Source organism: Festucalex cinctus, chromosome 3 (assembly GCF_051991245.1).
Source record: "Festucalex cinctus isolate MCC-2025b chromosome 3, RoL_Fcin_1.0, whole genome shotgun sequence".
NCBI lineage: Eukaryota > Metazoa > Chordata > Actinopteri > Syngnathiformes > Syngnathidae > Festucalex > Festucalex cinctus.
In genome coordinates, this window is record NC_135413.1 from 33030815 (window position 1) to 33050312 (window position 19498).

General features: G+C 39.5%; 1 protein-coding gene across 10 annotated transcripts in view; it reads right to left on the reverse strand.

The window, feature by feature from the left end:
- The window catches only part of LOC144016546 (receptor-type tyrosine-protein phosphatase gamma-like), a 47920-nt gene that overhangs the window by 21289 nt on the left and 7133 nt on the right, over positions 1-19498 (reverse strand). For 9 of the 10 annotated variants that reach the window (XM_077517807.1, XM_077517806.1, XM_077517805.1 and 6 more), the window contains exons 2-10: positions 11384-11446; positions 9247-9426; positions 7941-8095; positions 7754-7849; positions 4794-4863; positions 4555-4712; positions 3603-3753; positions 1219-1403; positions 46-172 (exon numbers count right to left, since the gene is read on the reverse strand). In XM_077517807.1, coding sequence (XP_077373933.1) covers positions 46-172; positions 1219-1403; positions 3603-3753; positions 4555-4712; positions 4794-4863; positions 7754-7849; positions 7941-8095; positions 9247-9426; positions 11384-11446 — 1185 coding nt within the window. Of the gene's footprint in view, positions 1-45; positions 173-1218; positions 1404-3602; positions 3754-4554; positions 4713-4793; positions 4864-7753; positions 7850-7940; positions 8096-9246; positions 9427-11383; positions 11447-14398; positions 14645-19498 lie in introns of those variants that run through there. The other variant, XM_077517802.1, reaches the window with a different exon arrangement.

The window sequence follows — 19498 nt, forward strand, 5'->3', positions numbered from 1 at the left end:
GCCGTCGTGCGGCGAGCGTGACAACGGCGAGCTGGCTCTTCTTACCGGGGCCGTCGGCGGGCACGGTGAAGGTCAAGGGGTCGCTGACGCGTCCGTAAAGGCCGTTGGCGCACACCGCCACCACCCGGACCACGTAGCTGGCGTTGGCCAGCAGATCGTCCAGGATGGCACCCTGAGGGGGGAGGGGGCGGGATCTCATGGTCAGTTCACGCCACAAAATCTGCAGCCACACGTGCGCTCGTGAAACGTTTTAGCAATTGAGCACAAAAAGGTGGTCATTTCCTGCGCAAGTTTGTCTTTGAAGGAAGGCGGGAAATTAAACCAAGATGGCCATCAAAAGTGGACGTGTAGCAAATTTGACATTGATAAGTAAAACAGGCTTTTTTTCAAAAGAATTCCGCAGGCAGGCGGGGCAAGGACGTCTGGAAATGACCGGCAAAATAAGAAAGTAAATAAATTAATTAAATTAATAAGAAAGTAAATCAAATAAAGAATGAAGTCAGTAAATAATATAATTAAAATAAATTTAAAAATAAATAATAATAAATTTCGAAACTTGTTGCTAAGTGAAACCGACTATAGTGGCTCATTTTTTATCTTTTTATTTTTATAGAACTTTAATTATATTTATAATAAAATTATAAAATAATAATAATAAAATAAATACAATAAAAAAAATTAATTAATATATTCTAAATAGATAAATAATGTAAATAATAATAATAAATGTATAAAACTTCTGACAGCTAAATAAAACTAAATAAAGATTAGTGGCTCATATTTTTGTTTTTTATTTTTTTTATAAAGCTTATAAAATAATAAATAAAAATTAAATAAATAAATACAATGAATAATATATTATAAATAAATAAATTCAATAAATAAAAAATAAATAATAATAATAAATTTATAAAACTTCTTGTTGCTAATTAAAACTCACTATAATGGCTTTTTTATTTTTTTTTATAAAACTTATCAAATAATAATAAATAATAATAATAATAATAAAAATAATAACATGTATTATAAATACATAAATGAAATAAATAAATTTAAAACTACATAAACAATAATAAGAAGAAGAAGAAATTTATGAAACTTCTTTTTGCTGATTAAAAAACTATGGTGGTGGCAGATTATTTTTTTTTTTTGTTCCCTTTCCATAATCCCAGTGCCGTTATTATTCCAGAATGCATTTTTGCGCCACGCGGAGCTCACCACATCCTGGTCTCCGTCGGTCAGATACTCGGCGGCTGCGGCGTCCTGCGCGTCGGCCATCTTGTAGCTGACCGAGTACCTCTCGATGGCGGAGTCGTAGACGGCCCGCGGCCGCTCCCACGTGACCAGCAGACTGCTGGCGTTGTAGGCCGTCACCTCCGCCTTCTCCGGCTCCGAGCTGCACGCTGAGACAAACATCGGCGACGGACGCCCGTCAACAATTTTGCACCTTACTCGTATTGCAGTACACTTGATGGATACTCGGACCATACATAAAACCCCAAAACCCCAAATGAGATACATTCGCATGCAAACAGGGAACTTTTCATTTGTGGATTTTTTTTTTAAATTTCCATTCTATAAAAAATGATGCTGACACTAGAACTCCCTACACTTTTTACTTTAATTTTTTATAAAATTAAGAAATTCTTGAAATTTAGAATTTTTTTTTATTTACAGTAGAAAACTTTAGAAAATTATTTACTTACTTAGTTTCACTTCACACCTGCTGATGGCCCGAGAATTTTTTAGAAAAGTTAGAATTTTTAAACACAGATATCAATTCTTTATATGTTTAAAATGAAAAGATTTTTTTTATTATTATTATTATTCTGCCGCAAATATTTTTCTTTTACTGCAAATGAATATTGGCTTTTTTATTATTATTATTATTTTAAAATTCTGCCGCTAATATTTTTTCTTTTAGTGAAACTGAATAGTTTTTTTGCTTTCTTATTCTGGCACAAATTTTTTTTTCTTTTACTGAAAATGATTATTAGCTTCTTTTTTCTTTTTCTTTTTTTTTAAATTCTCTCGCAAATACTTTTTCTTTTACTACAAATTAATATTGGCTTTTTTTTTCTTTTTTTTTTAATTCTGCCACTAATATTTTTTCTTTTATTGCAAATTAATATCAGCTTGAAATATCGGTTATTGTCTCCTTGACTACTGATCATCAGTATTGGCATCAGCCTTGGGGGGGGAACAAAAAACATCTCTCTACCAAGTGTGTCCACCTACAACCACTAGAGGGCAGAGTGACACAAGTTTTCCTCTTATATGAAGTAACCAATTGCATTCAAACAAAACAAAAAAACGACATGTCACATTTGCAGGTCCTAAAAAAAGTCATTGAAAAAAAAAGAAAGAAATCATTTCAATGGATGAATGAAAAATCCGGCAAGAGCAGTAACTAAGTATTAGTACTTTGTTCCTCCTCACCATCGTCTCGTCCACCGGTGCCACTAACGACAATTGATTGTGCGTTTTTGTGTGTCATGCGGGTCGATTTGGCTAATTAGAAATGATCGAGCGAGCAGAACCAGCAGGAAACGTCGATGTTTGGTCACGCAACTTCCTCTTTGTCCTCCATTTGGGTCAGCCAGCTTCCAATTGGGTCACGGCAGGTTCTGCTTTTGTTTCACCAAACTTTCTATTTGGCCTCATAAGACGTTCTTTGGTTTGCTAAGGTTCTCTTTGGGTCAGGAGAGCTTTTAAATCGGGCGTCTAGCTAGAGAAGCGGTTTGGATTGTGGAGGTTCTAGTTTGGTTTGTGGAGGTTCTGTTTAGTTCATATCATTATGTGGGTTCAGTTTGAATCACGGGGGTTCCATTTGTGTCATAGAGGTTCTGTTTGGGGTTGTAGTGGGTTCTTTTTGTGTCACAAGTTGCCATTCCGCTTAACGAGGTTCTATTTGAGTCATGGGGATTCTGTTTGGGCAAGAGATGTTCTATTTGAACCATTGAGGTTCTTTTTGTGTCAAAGAGGTTCTGCTTGGACAATAGCAGTTCTATATAGGTCGCGAGGTTCTGTTTGTCTCGCAGTAAGTTCTGCTTAGGTTATTGAGGTTCTGTGTGGGCCTCTTGGAGGTTCTATTTGAATAACGGAGGTTCTTTTGGGGTTATTGTGGTTTATTTTGGTTCATGGAGGTTCTCTTTGACACGAGAGGTTCTATATGGGTGATGAGGTTCTGTTTAGGTCATATAGGAGGTTCTGTTTGTCTCACAGAAAGTTCTATTTACGTTATTGATGTTCTGTCTGTGCTCCTTGGAGATTCTATTTGGGCCAGAGAGGTTCTACTTAAATAATGGAGGTTCTTTTGGGGTTATTGTGGTTTTATGTTGGTTCATAGATTGTTCCGTTTGAGTTCATAGAGATTCTGCTTTGACAAGAGAGGTTCTGAAGGTTCTGTTTGTACAACAGGGTGCTGTATTTAAGGTTCTATTTGGGTCCAGGAGATTCTTGTTGGCTCACAGAGGGCCTCATTTAGTTCCGTTCTAGTGTTTGTATGTGGTGTTTGGTTCATGAAGGTTCTGTTGCGTCAGTAGTATTTGGATCGTGGCTGTTGCGTTTGGGACGGTCGGTTGGTCCCACGCACGGCGTACCCGGCGTGAGCAGCTCCTCGGTGCCGGTGTAGGAGGAGAAGACCTGGCCCATGAAGTTGCGCTGTTGTTCTCTGTAGTTGTTCTGCAGGTAGTCCATCAGCATCACGTAACCCGCCTGCTGCATGGTCATCACCTCGCAGAACACCTCCAGCTAGACAACAACGACACGCAAACACACAACGGACATCAGGGGACCAGCAGGTGAGCGCACGGGCTCGTTCCCGTCTTGTCGCTTGACTCGGGAACAAACAACACATCAAATGTTGGACTGCTGCTTGTTTTCGCAACATCTTAATGATGATGATGATGAAGAAGTCCTGTTATGTCATGTAGTTAATGGTTTAATACTCCGACTCAGGGCGGAATGCCGACCGGCCGAGACATGTCGACTACGGAGCTTTTGGAGGGGAAAAGTAAGAACCTCGAATGCGGCCGTTGCGCAAGTTTAGCGTTACTGTATTTCACGTGGGGATTCAAACATGCACAAACAGGACACACATCAAATTTCTTTACCAATAGATTAGAGGTGTCCAAATGAGTGTGTGAATTTTGAATTCATTTAAAGTTCCACCTCTTACTCGGAAAGCTTGTACTGGAGGAATTAGCTTAGCATGGCAGTTCTTCACTCCTAGTTAGCTGAGCATGTTGGCTCTTCACTCCTAGCTAGTTAGCTAAGCATGGCGGCTCTTCACTCCTAGCTAGCTAGTCAGCTTAGCATGTCGGCGCTTCACTCCTAGCTAGCTAGCTTAGCATGGCGGCTCTTCACTCCTAGCTAGCTAGTCAGCTTAGCATGGCGGCTCGTCACTCCTAGCTAGCTAGTCAGCTTAGCATGTCGGCGCTTCACTCCTAGCTAGCTAGCTTAGCATGGCGGCTCTTCACTCCTAGCTAGCTAGTCAGCTTAGCATGGCGGCTCGTCACTCCTAGCTAGTTAGCCTAGCATGGCGGCTCTCACCTGATCTGGCGAGATGCAGACGGTGTTCTTGAAGACGATCCACTCGACGGTCTCGCTGCAGGGCGGCGTAGTCAGCGAGCCGTTGTAGATGAAGTACTTGTCAGTGGAGTTGGGCAGGAGCGTCCGCGGCGTGAAGGGCGACACCGGGGCGCTCTTACCTGCATGACGACATTTGGATCATGAGGAGTGATGATGAGATTTTTAGTTTTAGTTTTTTTAAGAAGAGCGATCCGTGGTACCGTATCTGCTGACGCTGTTGATGGCGTCGATGATGGTGGCAAAGTTGGCGTTGTCCTCCTCTGAGCTCGCCTGGCAACAAATGATGGAAAATGTTAGCATCCATGCTAATGAGTTATCATCCGCTATTTTCTATGCAGCTTGTGGGTCATCGGGAATTTTTAGCCCAGCCGACTATGGATGATAATAAAGTTCCGCTTCCGCTCATAGTGGTACTGTTTGGTTCTTGGAGGTTCTGCTTTGATGAAAGAGGTCCAGTTTGAATTATAGAGGTTCTATTTGGATCACAGATGTTCTGAAGTTCCGGTTGGGTTTATTGAGGTTCTGTTGTTATTCATAGCGGTTTATTTTGGATCATGAAGAACCTATTTTGGTTCATAGAGGTTCTGCTTTGACCATATTTTGGTTCATAGACAATTTGTTTGGTTCTCAGTGAGTCTGTTTTGGTTGACTGCTCAAAATATGAAGGTTCTATTTTGCTTCATAGTGGTTCTGTTTTTGCCTTGTTGTGGTGTTTTCTTTGGTCACGTAAGTTCTGCTTTGTCTAATTGAATCATTGTCGCCGCTCTGTTTTGACCACATGGGGTTCTGGTTCGGTTCGTCAAGGTTCTATTTTGGTTCATAGAGGTTCAGGTTTCACCAGAGAGGTTCTATTTGGGTCATACAGGTTCTCTTGGAATTATGGAATCGCTATTTTTCCTTCAGAGCTTCTATTTGGTTCTATTTTGGTCCATAGATGTTCTAATTGGGTCATGGTTGTCCCGTTTTGCGTCACGGGACTTCTTTTTCATTTCATCGAGGTTCTGTTGTTATTCATAAGGTTCCACTTTCACCAGAGATGTTCCGTTTAAATCATCATCTTCTCATTTGTTTGCTCCGTCGATGTTCTGCTGTTTTCTTTTACTTGTAAGTGAATCATGAAGTTTCATGTTCTTCATTTTTGAGCTTCTCAACTTGTCAGATGTCTTGAACGCACCCTAAATACAACCTGCTTGCCAACGGCAATGTTTGCCCGGGACAACAATAACAAAAAAAGCTATTAAGTGAGTTCTTTTTTTTTTTTTTTTTGCTGCAGTTGTGTTGGAACATGCGCCGCCCCGGGCCACGCCGACGCACTCAACAAACAACCGTACTAGCGACCCACAAAAAAAAGAAAAGAACACAAGCAGACGTTGATTCACGCCAGCCGAGTGCTCGTGACTCACTGCGACCTGCCCGAACGCACATCAACGCACCAACTAGAAAAAAACAAAAAACGATAAAAAGCGCAAGTCTTGACGCGTCTCCTCAAGAAAAAGACGTCACGTTCGCAAACGTTTGGAGGTTTAGCAGCTTTTAGCGGTTTGGATTGGAATCGGTGAACACTTTGAAGACAAGGTTTTGTTGTTTTTGTCTTTTGTCTTTGTCGACAGTCGAAAGACAAAAATCCAAATGTGATCAGTTTTATATACTGCATATATATTTTTAACATGATCACGTTAAAAAAGGTGTGCCGTGATTGAGCAACTGTGATGTCATTTTCAGTCGACAACAAGTGGCAAAATGGCCGTCCCCGGAGATGGATAAAAACGTCTGGATTTTGCTGCTTATCATATTATTATTATTATTATTATTATGAACCAGCTTGTTATGTTGACACGATGGCCTGATGTTGTTGTTGTCGTTCTGTTTTTGGCCCACCGGGGGTGCTCAAGGGTTTCCCGTTTGTCGCACGACGTCGGCCCGACCGAGTAACCCGACGACGACGACGCATCCGACGGGAGCCAGAAGCTCAAAGTCGACTCTCTCTCTCGCAAGCGCGCGCGCACACAAAGCGCTTCCCCGGGCTCGCTCTATTCTTCGGGGGCGAGCGTGCGCAGATGCTCATTTGCATGTCAATGGCGGCCATTGTGCCGCGCGCACACAGATGGGGAAAGTGATCCCAAACACGCACACGCACACACACACACACACTAAAGCTTATTATGGTTATTGAAAACTCAAACTCAAATTGAACATGCAGGTTAATGGATGGCTGCATTTTCCGGTAACTACAGATAATAACGATGAAAAATAAATACATAAATAAATAAATGAAATGAAACTACATCTGATTATAAAACTACCCCTTAGTTTTCATTTTTGTCAATTAATATAATCATAAATGAGCACTGGAGTTTGTTTGAGATGCATTTATTTGCAGAAGGGATGTAACGATAATGGCAAGATCATGATGTCGCGATATTAAAACGGCTACAATATATCATCGTCATCACGTCACAATATTAAAAGCAGCACTTCTGTAAAAAATAAATAAATAAAAAATGTCGGGTAGATTTCCATTTGTGCAGTTGTAGCACCCCCTGGTGGCTATATATATATATGTATATTTTTAGTGCAGTTTAATTTTCACAAGCCATGTTTTGGCTCTTCTGTGTTTCAAATCCACGATAATCATAATAATAATAATATAATAAATAAAAATAAAATAAATAATAAATAAACAATAATAAAAATAACTAATAATAATAATAATAATAATAATAATGGCAGGCTAGAAATGCCCTCTAGTTGTGATGCATACGGTCTAATAATTGCTTATTTTCATACACTTCTAGTACAATTTTGACTTTTAATATCGTGATATCACAACATTGCCGGTATTGTTACATTCCTACTTGGAAATGAAACTAGAGAGATCAAGGAGGCTTATTTGTGGAGAAATCTCAAAATGGACAAAAAAAACAAAAAAAAAGTCACATATATATATATATATATATATATATATATATATATATATATATATAATATTTAATTTATTATAAATATTATTATAATTCATATAATATCAATATTAATTTGTAATTCCTATATATTATATCGTTATTATTTATATTTGACTGTATAATATATTGATATAAATGATATTTTCATGTTGCGGTTTGTTTTTGTTGAATTGAAACGATCGGAAGCGCGCTCGCACCTCAAAGAGGACGGCCAGAGCCGTGATGCGTCCGCCCGCCTTCACGCTTTGCTGGAAGGAGTCGAAGCGCTGCGGCTCGAAACAGTAAATCTGCATCTGGGAGGCAGAAAAAACAAACAAAAAAAACGCAAATGTGATGATTCGTCATCGTTGGCGGCGTCACCGGTCGGCAGTTCCCCGTCGTCACCTCCAGGGGGTACTTGACGCCGTCCAGGCTGTGCTCGGAGCCCTCCGAGGAGGAGGCGTTGCAGCGGCCCCAGTGGAAGGTGATGCGGCCCGCCTTGAACTTTGAACCCAGGCCGCCGCCGCTGACGTAGAAGTCGCCGTCCACGTCCAGCGCCACTGAACGCAACATGTCAACAAGACGGGTTTTTTTACATCAGGAAAAATAAGCCCACAGTCCCTTTCAGGCGCCATTTTGTCTTATAGTTTGTCCACCGCGTGTTTTCTCGTTTGCGCGCTGAGAGCAAATATTGACTCGGCGTCAAGCTGATTGAGTCAATTTTCTTTGTCCCGCATGAAAAGTCGCAAGCTCGTGTTTCAAGTGGCCTTTGGAGGCTTCCAAATATGAAGGAACAAAACTGATTCAAAAAAAGTCAAAATAAATAAATACAGAAATAAATACAGAAATAAATGACTAAAAGTGAAAAGAAAAACGGAAAAAAATATATATATATGAAAATACATTTGTATTTAATTTTTGAATTATATTTTTTTATCCATTTTTATTTACACTTCTAGTCATTTCTTTCTTTATTTATTTAGTCATTTATTTACTTTGAATTTTGGCAGTTTTGGGCCACACTGCCAAGTGGAAATGTTATTCAAATGAGGGGGGGGGGGCGGTCCTAAGCGTGCCTTGGGTTGGACTCCGCCCCATTGCAAACAGTCTGTGATTGGTCGAGTGAGCAGCTTGGCAAACAAGGAAGTCTCTCTCACTGAATTGTAATGGAGAGCTCCAAGCCAAAACTGCCAAAATTCAAAATTAATGACTAAATAAATAAATAAATGACTAAAAGTGAAAATAATGGATATAAAAAATATGTATATAATTATATACATATTTTTGTTCTTCTTATTTAAATTTATATTTATTTTTCAGATATATCCATTTTTATTTTCACTTTTAGCCATTTATGTATTTATTCATTTAGTCATTTATTTATTTTGAATTTTGTCAGTTTTGGTGCCCCACATCCAAAGAAGCAAGCGCGGCCACAAATCCGCCGCCATGAACGACAAAATCGACAAAAATGTTAACCTCACAAAAGAATCAGTTGAGAACGATCAGGTTACGACTTCACTTCAAAAGTTCCTGTATTGCCTTTGTTGAGAATGTTGCCCCTCCCAACATGGCCGCCACGCAGCCGCGCCGGTTAGCCGAGTCCGCTCGAGCATGCTTGCGTGCGCCACTTGCATGTTAAGCTAACACCGAGACTTGATTGTTGATTTAAAAAATGTTTTAAAAAGCCGAGGCTGGGCGAGTGTGTTACCGGTCTTGCCGTCGTTGTTGATGGCGGTGCGCTGGCCCGTCAGGTTGTCCCAGCCGTCCAATCGCAGCTTCTGGTACTGCAGCTTGACCTGGGCCAGGTTCTCCTCCACGTCGATGGGCGACTGCTTGGCGCTGCTGCACCACGGATACTTCTTGGCCCAGTTGTTCTGGTTCAGCGTCCCTGAACAGGGGATGGGGGGGCGTGGCCACAAGATCAGTACTGCTGGGTAAACCCCGCCCCCAATTTGCTGCTACTCCGCATGATCACAATGAGGAATATGAAGAGCATACTCGGGCGATGGAATCGATACTAACGCGAATATCGATACTCGGGATGCAACGATACGATATCACGATATGAAGGTCACGATACGATAATTATCACGATATAGTTGGGAGGTTGGCCATATTTAAAAATCGATACTAACGTGAATATCGGTATCACATCGATACTAGGGATGCAACGATACGATATCACGATATGAAGGTCAGATACGATAAATATCACGATATAGTGGGGAGGTTGGCCATATTTAAAAAGATCACAATATTGCGGGAAAAAAAACCACAATATTGTGCTTTTGTACATAACAGCAATGCATATAAACCACCTACAATCTCAACTAAAAATATTGAGGCACTTATTTGCTAATACAAGCACACGTTTATCGCTTCACAAGCAAATTCGGTTCCCCTTCATCTGACAATTAGCATAGATTTGAAACATAGAAGGCCAAAACATCCCTCATGAAAATTTAATTGCGCTAATAAAACAGCCACCAGAGGGTGCTCGAACTGCACAAATGGAAATCAACCTGACTTTTTGAACAGACGTTAACATGACGATGACGATATTGTGGCAGTTTTAATATCACAATATCACGATATTGCGCTTATCGTTACATCCCTAATCGATCCCAGAGCGCTAGTATTGATATTTTACATTTCTTTATTTATTTTGGTTTCTCGTGGATCCCTTGTAGCTCACGCGTATGCGTGAATGTTGAATGTTTTTTTTTGGTAATCAATAAATACATTTTATAAATCCATTTGTTTGTATTTCCTTTGAACTTGAGCCCGCGTTCGGAACGAGCGTATTTTGAAGTGATTAAAAGCGTCCAGATGTTCCTCGTTACGGGCCCGGCAGCCGCCAAGTTAATGATGTTGGCGAGCAGGTGCGTTCGGCGGTCACGTGACCGCGCCGCCCCGTTTTGATTGGTTGCTACGTCTCCGGCCGGCCTCAGGAGCGCAATCGACTCGGTCGGGCGGGTCAGGCTGGCTTGTCGGTCACGGGTGGGTGAGTTGGGGGGGGCGGGGTTTGTTTGGCAGGTCACATGTGGTCGTTAGCGACTTGGAGCAGATCCAGCTGCGGCAAACGAGCAAGCGTAGTCATTTCGACGTCTGCTTTTTCATCCGCCAGCTTCAACGGCGAAAACAAAACACCGACTTGACTCATTTCAATGTCTTCTTAAAAATAACCTCACTGACATATTTCCGAAACGTGACCTCAATATTCTGCATAATACTCCCAAAAAGTTACCTATATATATTCAAAATATAAAATAATAATAATAGTAATAATAATAATAATAAATTATTATCATTATTATTATTTATATATTGTTTTAATTTTATAATTGTCATTATTATTATTTATTTTATTATTAAATCATTATTAAATAATAATCATAAAATAATAATAATAATAATACAAATATAAATATATTTAAATAAACTGGAAAAAAAAATCTGCATAATACTCTCGAAAGTTACCTAAATATATTTAAAATGTAAATATAATAATAATAATTATAATAATAATAATGATAATAATAATAATCATCTTAAATTATTATTGAATTTTTGTTATTTATTAATAATTTTATAATGTTTATTATTATTATCTATTTTATTATTAAATCATTATTAAATAATAATAATTAAAAAATAACAATAATAATAATAATAATAATAATAATAATAATAATAACAATAATAATAAAGAACCAGGAATCCTTTCCAGGAAAAAAAGGAAAAGTAACAAAAGTAAAAGAAAAAGTAACAAAAGAAACAACAAAAGTTCAAAGAAAACGGTATTGAAAACCGATTTTGTGTTAGCGGCCGCGCAGGTGACTTACCGGCGTACGACCAGTCGATGTCCTCGGTGAACCTGCGCTGGTTCCTGTACGTGTAACCTCCCACTGCAACACACAAACGCAAACAAGGTCACACAAACAAGGTCACGCAAACGCATCCTGGCCACCACATCCGACGACATCCGACGACCGTGACTTGCAAATCAAATACTTCTTAAAAACAACTCCACTCTTAAATCTACTCAAATATTTCCAAAAAGTCACCTAAACACTCGGAAATTCTCGGAGAAATAACGACAATGACATACTTGAAAATACTCCTTAAACACTCAAATCTCTGCTGGTTCAATTTGGGGGTGGGGCTAAACTGGATCACATGACACCCACCCACACGCACACACGCATGATACGTGTGCGTGAGTCAATCCTGTTAAGCCCGTAATCCGTCGGATGACGTCATCGACAGTCGCTGACCCCTCGCTGACCTCCAGACAGGAAGTGGACCGACGGCAGAGGAACAATTCCAATAAAAAGCCCACTCAAATTTGAGCTTTTTCTTTTGCCACCACGAGTGACCGAGCGGCAAAAAAGTTGAGGTGGCAGTTTTAATATTGCACGATATTGCACTTATCGTTATATCCCGAATAAAATTGTAGCAAGCGGAGCCGTTAAAATGTTGTCGTTACCTCCAAGGCCTTGTGGAAAAGATGAAAAGTTTGCAGTTTGCTCGTCTCCTGGTCATTTACGAGACGAGCGTTACGGGAAAGCGGCGCCCACGCGACGCAGGCCCGCCGTGACTTTTATTTGATGATGATTGCGAGCCGCCGTCCCGCCGAAGCTTTCGGTCGACCCCGACTTGTCGTCTGCTTCCTCTCCACAGTCAAACAAAAAAACTTGCAGCTGCTCCGTTTGTTTGCACGTTCACTCCCCGTTTAGCACAAGACGCGACCACAACTTTATTGACATTTTCTTTTAAATGTATTCGCCCGACCAAAAATATAATTCTTTCAATGCACAACATGGGGGAAAAAAATTAAATCAAATATCAAATTTCAATTTTGTTTCACCACTCAAAACTCTTGCAAAAAGCGAACTAAAAATACCGATATTTAATATTTGGAGGCGATATATATTTTCAGTAAAAAGCGGGGGGATATTGAGGGCAAGGTTACTTTAGTTAACTAAAACTAACGAAAAAACTCAAACTAAAATAAAATTAAAAAAACAATGTTATTAATGAACTAAAATAAGAACGAAAACTAATGAAACAACTAAAACTAAAATTAAAAAAAAGACGTATAAATAAGTTTTTTAATACTTCACTCCCAAAAGCGTATTTATACGTTTTTTTTTTAATGCTATAGCAAACAGAAGGCTTTAATATAGCTTCTGACCTAAAAAAGTTGCTTAAAGAAATGGTAGGTAGTACAAAAAACGGCCATCAGGTGGCAGAAGAGTATAAGAGATCAGCCAGGGCCATGTTCCAACAAGCTCTTTTTTCCCCAGTGACAGAAGTGACTCTAATCTTTTTTTTTTTTTTTTTTTTAGTAGGTGTCCATGTTTTTATAGCATATATATTCTGTGGGCCTTGCAAAATCAGTCCAAATCTAGTCAAAGGCAGTGAAGGGGATAGTTTCAGTCAAAATGGCTGGGAGTGAAAGAGTTAATATCGAACAAAAACAAATTGTTCGGAAAGTTCCAAAGGTCAACACAATTTCATATAAAGTGAACTGAAAATGTAAATAGATTCAAATTTTTGGTTGTTTTACCATTTGTACAGTTCCAGCCCCCTCTGGTGGTTGCCTTATTCTTGCAGTTTAATTTGAACGAGGCATGTTTTGGCAACTGCGGCGGTTATCACTCCCATAAATCCGTCCTAATATTTTCTCAACATGACAGACGCGTAATGCAAAACAGGACTTCTTCACCCGTGACGTTCATTGGGCTTTGCCACGCCGACAACATTAGCATTGCGGGTGGGTGGGGGGACTGCGAGGGGACGTGGCCTGGGAGCGGACTAATCCTCTTATTGAGCGAGCGAGCGGCGGCGGGGGGGCGCCGGCGAGACCTCCACGGGCCGGCTGCACTCACACAGTCAAGTTCACGGGGCCAGACTGCGTGGAATCCATTTGGACTCTTTCAAAACTCTTCTTCCAGCATGCGTACACACACACACACAAAACAAAACAAAACAAAACCCCGTCACACCCCCGCCCGCACCCTCGAATCCCGAGAAAGTGGATTTACATACGCGCGCACGATCCGCCGCCGCGAATGTCGTGTAAAAACACAACAGCAAACGCAACCTTTTGATCACATGCAAAAAGGCAGCCAACTGAGACAGCTAGCTAGCTAGCATGAGATGCTAACATGACCGTCTTCAAAGTGCAACAAACACAACCCGTCAAAAAAATCTCAAATCAAAAGTTATTATAGTTATTTAGATACTATTACAAGTATTAAATAGTTTAAATGTTATCACAATCAAAATGCAGCCAACCAGACAACTAGCTAGCTCGCTGGCATGAGATGCTAACAAAACCGTCTTCAAAGAGCAACAGACACGTCAAAAATCTCAAATCAAGTTATTATAGTTATTTAGATACTATTACAAGTATTAAATAGTTTAAATGTTATCACAATCAAAAGGCAACCAACCAGACAACTAGCTAGCTAGCTAGCTAGCTCGCCAGCATGAGATGCTAACATGACCACCTTCAAAGTGCAACAGACACAACACGTTAAAATATCTCAAATCAAAAGTTATTATAGTTATTTAGATACTATTACAAGTATTAAATATCTTAAATGTTATCACAAACAAAAGGCAACCAACCAGAAAACTAGCTAGCTAGCTAGCATGAGATGTTAACACGACCGTCTTCAAAGTGCAACAGACACAACACGTCAAAAATCTCAAATCAAAAGTTATGATAGTTATTTAGATACTATTACAAGTATGAAATACTTTAAATGCTATCACAATCAAAAGGCAACCAAATCAAGCCGATGAAACACAAGTAGCAACCTGACGTCTTTTAATGGTGAACCACCAACCATGTTTTTCCTTCATACGGACTTGACGGGGATCCAAACAGCCGCTGGTGGTGACGTTTGACTTTGAAGTCCCCGCAACACACACACAAAACCAAACAAAACAAAAAGCCCGGCAACCTGATGCCGCGTCCTCGGCCGATTGTGTAACTTCAATCTGCGGCCTTTCATGTCCACGTGAGTCCAATTTGTCCCGCTCAGATCAGACGACATCGCTCGCCACCGAAGACACGAAGACATCGTCCGCTCAAGCAAGTTTCTGGCAAAAATCAAATCGACTTGCGAACAAGTCATAAGTAAGTCCAGTGTGTTTACGGGATGAAGACGATTGAGGTATTGGAGTATGACGATACGTCGATATCGCCATAAATGGTGATACTTTGTCTCCCGATACATTATTGATACGCCTACGCAAGTATCGCGATATTTGTAGTTCATATAGAACGGCTCCATTGTTGATGACTTATTGCGCAATTACTTGGCGGGCCACTAGGGGGAGCGCCTCATAAGAGTGGCGGGGAAATGGACGCAAGTCTTCAGGCAAAAAAGACTCGGCTTAGTTTTTACTTGTGGAAGACAGCAAGTGACTCACTTTTGCATATGTTTCTATGAAAAATGTGTGAAAAATAGTCTTTAATTTTAACATTTTAAAACATATTTTGTGTTTCCACTTTTTGAAACACACAATTTCTGAGGAATATTAAAATTGATAAAGTTGGATTTAATATTCAAGTCATTTTATTTATTTATTTACATTAACGAAATGATTTTTCTGGTTTTCATTGACGAAATTAAAACTAGTTTCGGAGGTTAGCATGTACGGCTAATGTTTGCTCATTATGAACCGACTCAAGTTGACTTGCGCCTTTTTTAGGGACGTAACAATATCCAAACGTCACGATACCATATGAAGCTCACCATACGGTCATTATTATGATGTTGTATTGTGGGGAGGTTGGCAATATTTAAAAACGGTCACAATATTGTAAAAAAAAAAAAAAAAAAAGGTTATTATTATGAATAATAATAATAATGTTATTATGTTTTATTATTATTATTATGTTATGTTGTTACTGCATGCACACATTGAGTTCATCCACATATTGACTCGTTTCACAGACATATTCTGTTCCCCTTCGTCTGACAATTAGTGTAGATTTGAAACATAAAAGGGCCAAAACATCCCTAATGAAAATTAAACTACACTACAAAAAAAAAAAAAAAAGTGCACAAATGGAAATCCACCTGACGTTTTTGAACAGATGTGTTGCATTTAATTATTGTGAACATGACGACGACGATATTGTGGCAGATTTAATTCATATCACGATATCACGCTTATCGTTCCGTCCCTATTCATTTAATTTTCACCAGACTTGCTCATAACTTGAAATCAAACCCTGTTTGAGACGTACGACCAACTCTGACATGAGAAAAAAAAAAAAAAGGGGTAGCCGAGAATACATGCGAAGCGTACAAACACTGCTCATTTTCCCGCCTTTGACATCGATCAATACTTAACCGGTAAAAAAAAAAAAAAAAAAGTCACGTCCAGATTGTCTACAACTTCTCCCTGGAAGCCAAACCACAAAACAAAAAAAAGATCTGGCGCCCGCATGCTAACTTGTGCCAGCCGCTGATTCACCAACCGCCGCTGCTTCTTTTTTTTTTTTCTTTTTTTTTTATGTACGAGACCTGCCTGGGACGGCAAATCAAAAGACGGGCTCATCTTACGGCGCTGCCAGGCATTGAAAAAAAAAAAAAAAAAAAAAAAAAAGTCTGCGTAAAAAAGCGCCGTAAAGCTGCCACCCATCGATCACACGCCCTCGTCTCTTCTCTATAAATGGACATGAAGAGCGGCGCTGAGGGCGCCCTAAAAAGGAGCCTGAGGAGGATTTTCACCAGGAATGTCTTCAACGTTCAGGGAAAAAAAAAAAAAAAAATCAACAGGATGAGCTCAATGATGTTTCATCACCTTTACTGGACATCGCAGATATTTTGACTCGTATTAACGAGTCAAAAACGCCAGTCAAACATTTTTAAAGGTGAGGATGGTACAGAAAAAAAAACAAACGTTTGATTTGATTTTCACACGTTTGACTTCATTTGATTTTAAAGCAGCCGATGACATCAGACGCTCGATCATGTGACCCCGCCGCGTTTACATTGTCGCCAAGCTAAGTTGGCTCCGAGTCAAACAGAACCAAGAAAACGTCTTTGCACCTGGCCGGCGCTCCCTCGCCACGACGCTCGCCATGTTTACACGACGGATGTTTACGTTTCGCTCTGGAACTGCAACTTCACATGGGCACCAAAAAAAAAAAAAGAAGAAGATTGCTACGTCACAGGAAAAGTCTCTCAGCAGCTCTCAATCAAGCACAGACATGGGAGAGAAGCAAGGAAGGAAGAGTTAGGAAGGAAGGAAGGAAGGAAGGAAAAGGTGTATGACACTATGATGGATGGAAGGACGGAACGATGGTTGAAATAAAGCCCATTAGGATGAAAGGAAGGCAGAAAGAAGGTAGGAAGGACATAGGATGGAAGGAGAGAAAGAAGGAAGGATTGACAGCATGACAGAAGGACTGTGGGACAGTCGCAAGGAAAGACAGAAGGTAGAAGGAAGGGAGTCAAGAAAGAAGGAAAAATGGAAGGAATGTAAGATGAACGGAAGGCAAGACCCGATGATGGAAGGAAAGAAGGAAGAATGGATGAAATCAAGGATGAACAATTTGATGGAAGGAAGCAATCAAGCACATGAAGATTTTTTTTTGAGAGAGTTGCAGCGAAGCTCATCAAACGTGCGCTTTTCATTTGGAGCAAAAAAAAAAAAAAAAGTTACCGACAGCTTTCCTTCAATTTTATTTATTTATTTTTTATTTTATTTTTTTTGTGGGACTCGTGAAGCCGACGGCGGGCGACAATTAGCGTCGGCCGGCGCCTCCTTGGGGGAACTTGAACTATTTGAAGGCACGACCTCATTTGCTGATGACTCCGCCCCCTCGTCCTTCTTTCACCTTGACACACTTGCGCGCCCTCGTTAATGGGAGGGAAGCCGACGTTCTCTTGTCGCCAAACCAAAACACGCTTCTCATCTACTTTTTGTTTTAAGTAGGAAATTCTTTTCTAAAAAAAAAAAAAAAAGATGTCACTCAATTAACATTTGGATTTGATTGATGACATGCACCCAAGACATTTGCCATGTTTTTTTGGGCCATTTTCATCACTGATTTCTTTTTCAATCACGTTGCAACTTTTTGACATTTGATTACTTTTTTGAGCATGAAAATGTCATGGAAAAATTCAACTAGCATATTAAAAAAAAAAATGAAAAAAAAATCTTGAGCCACTAAAATGAATGGAAATGCCAAAAACTAAAACTAAAACTAAAAAAAAAAAATTGTTAATGAAATAAAAATGAAAAAAAAATGAAAACAACACTCAACAATCTTTTTTCTCTTTTTTTTTTTGTGTTGGAACACGGTGTACATTTTTCCCACCAAATGGTTTCTCGAGAAAAGTCAACACTAACAATTGTGGTTGGAAAAAAAAAAAATGTCTTGCACATGTGGAAGCAATCAGTGTCACTGACTTAAGTGCAATTTGCTTTCTGCATTTCCTCTTGTAACAGGAAGTGACTTTGAATTTTTTTTTCTTTTATTACCGGCGACACGTTTTTCCCAGCATGCTTCTCTTGTGGTTTTGTAGCACCTCCACCTTCATTGGCTGAAAAGCCAAACAGTTTTTGCTGATCCTCTACTGTTTATTTTTAACCATTGAGCTTTTGGAGCATCCCAGGCGCCTTCGGACGAGACAAGCGACCGCTCGCTCAAGAGGAAGAAAAGTGGTGGACAGCAACTTCAATGACTCTCAACCAGCTTGTCTGCGGGGGGCTACACAACCGACACACACACACACACACATCCCACCAAACACACTCAAGTGCAGGTTCTCAAAATTTTGGCGGTCCAGGGGAAAAAAAATTCCCCTCTACTAATAATTAGAAAGACATCTTTAGAACGCGTTACCAATGATGTCATTAGAACATCTTATCTGTATTTTACTGCCCCCAAGTGGCCAAGGCTTGCGCACAAGAAGGAACAACACTGCGATAATGTACGACAGCGTATTAGGGCCGCGTACAAAGATTTGTTTTAGAGGGTGAGGGCAATATTACAAGAACAAAAAAAAAAAAATCGGAAATTTGTGAGTTTCTAAAGTGTTTTTAAAGTTTTTTTTCTTGCAAATTTGCCACTTTAGAAAGTGGCAAATTTGAGAGTTTTTTTCTTGCAAATTTGCGAGTTTTTAGTTACAAATTTGCCACTTTAGAAAGTGGAAAATTTGCAAGTATTTTCTCACAAAATTGCCACTTTAAAAAGTCACAATATTCCAAGAATAAAAAAAAAAAATCGTAAATTTGTGAGTTTCTAAAGTGTTTTTAAAGTTTTTTTTTCTTGCAAATTTGCCACTTTAGAAAGTGGCAAATTTGAGAGTTTTTTTCTTGCAAATTTACGAGTTTGTTTCTCACAAATTTGCCACTTTTGAAAGTCGCAAATTTGCCGCTTTTTTTCTGCAATTTTGCTACTTTAGAAACTCGTAAATTTGTGATTTTTTTTGTGTTTCTCATGCAAATTTGCGAGTTTTTTTCTCACAAATTTGCCACTTTAGAAAGAAAATTTGCTAGTTTTTTTTCTCGCAAAAGTGTCACTTTTTTTTCTGCAAATTTGCCACTTTAGAAAATCGCAAATTTGCAAATTCTTTCTCACAAATTTGCCACCTTAGAAAGTCACAAATTTGACACTTTCTAAACTCACAAATTTGCAAGTTTTTTTCTCGTGATATTGCCCCCGCCCTCTAAAAAAATATATTTATACGTGGCCCTAATACGCCATCATAACAATGTCCATTGAAGTGAAACAAAAAAAATAATTTCATGACGATATTTACAATATCAAGTGTTTTGGGGGGTTTTTTTCCCTTGGGAAAGACATTGGATTTTTTTTTTTCTGCCCAATCCCCCCCGAAATCGGTCATCAATTACAGCATGGAGCGAGTATTTGGAGTGCGAAGGTGGCCGAGTGCCAGGAGGACACCAGCAAAGACGCG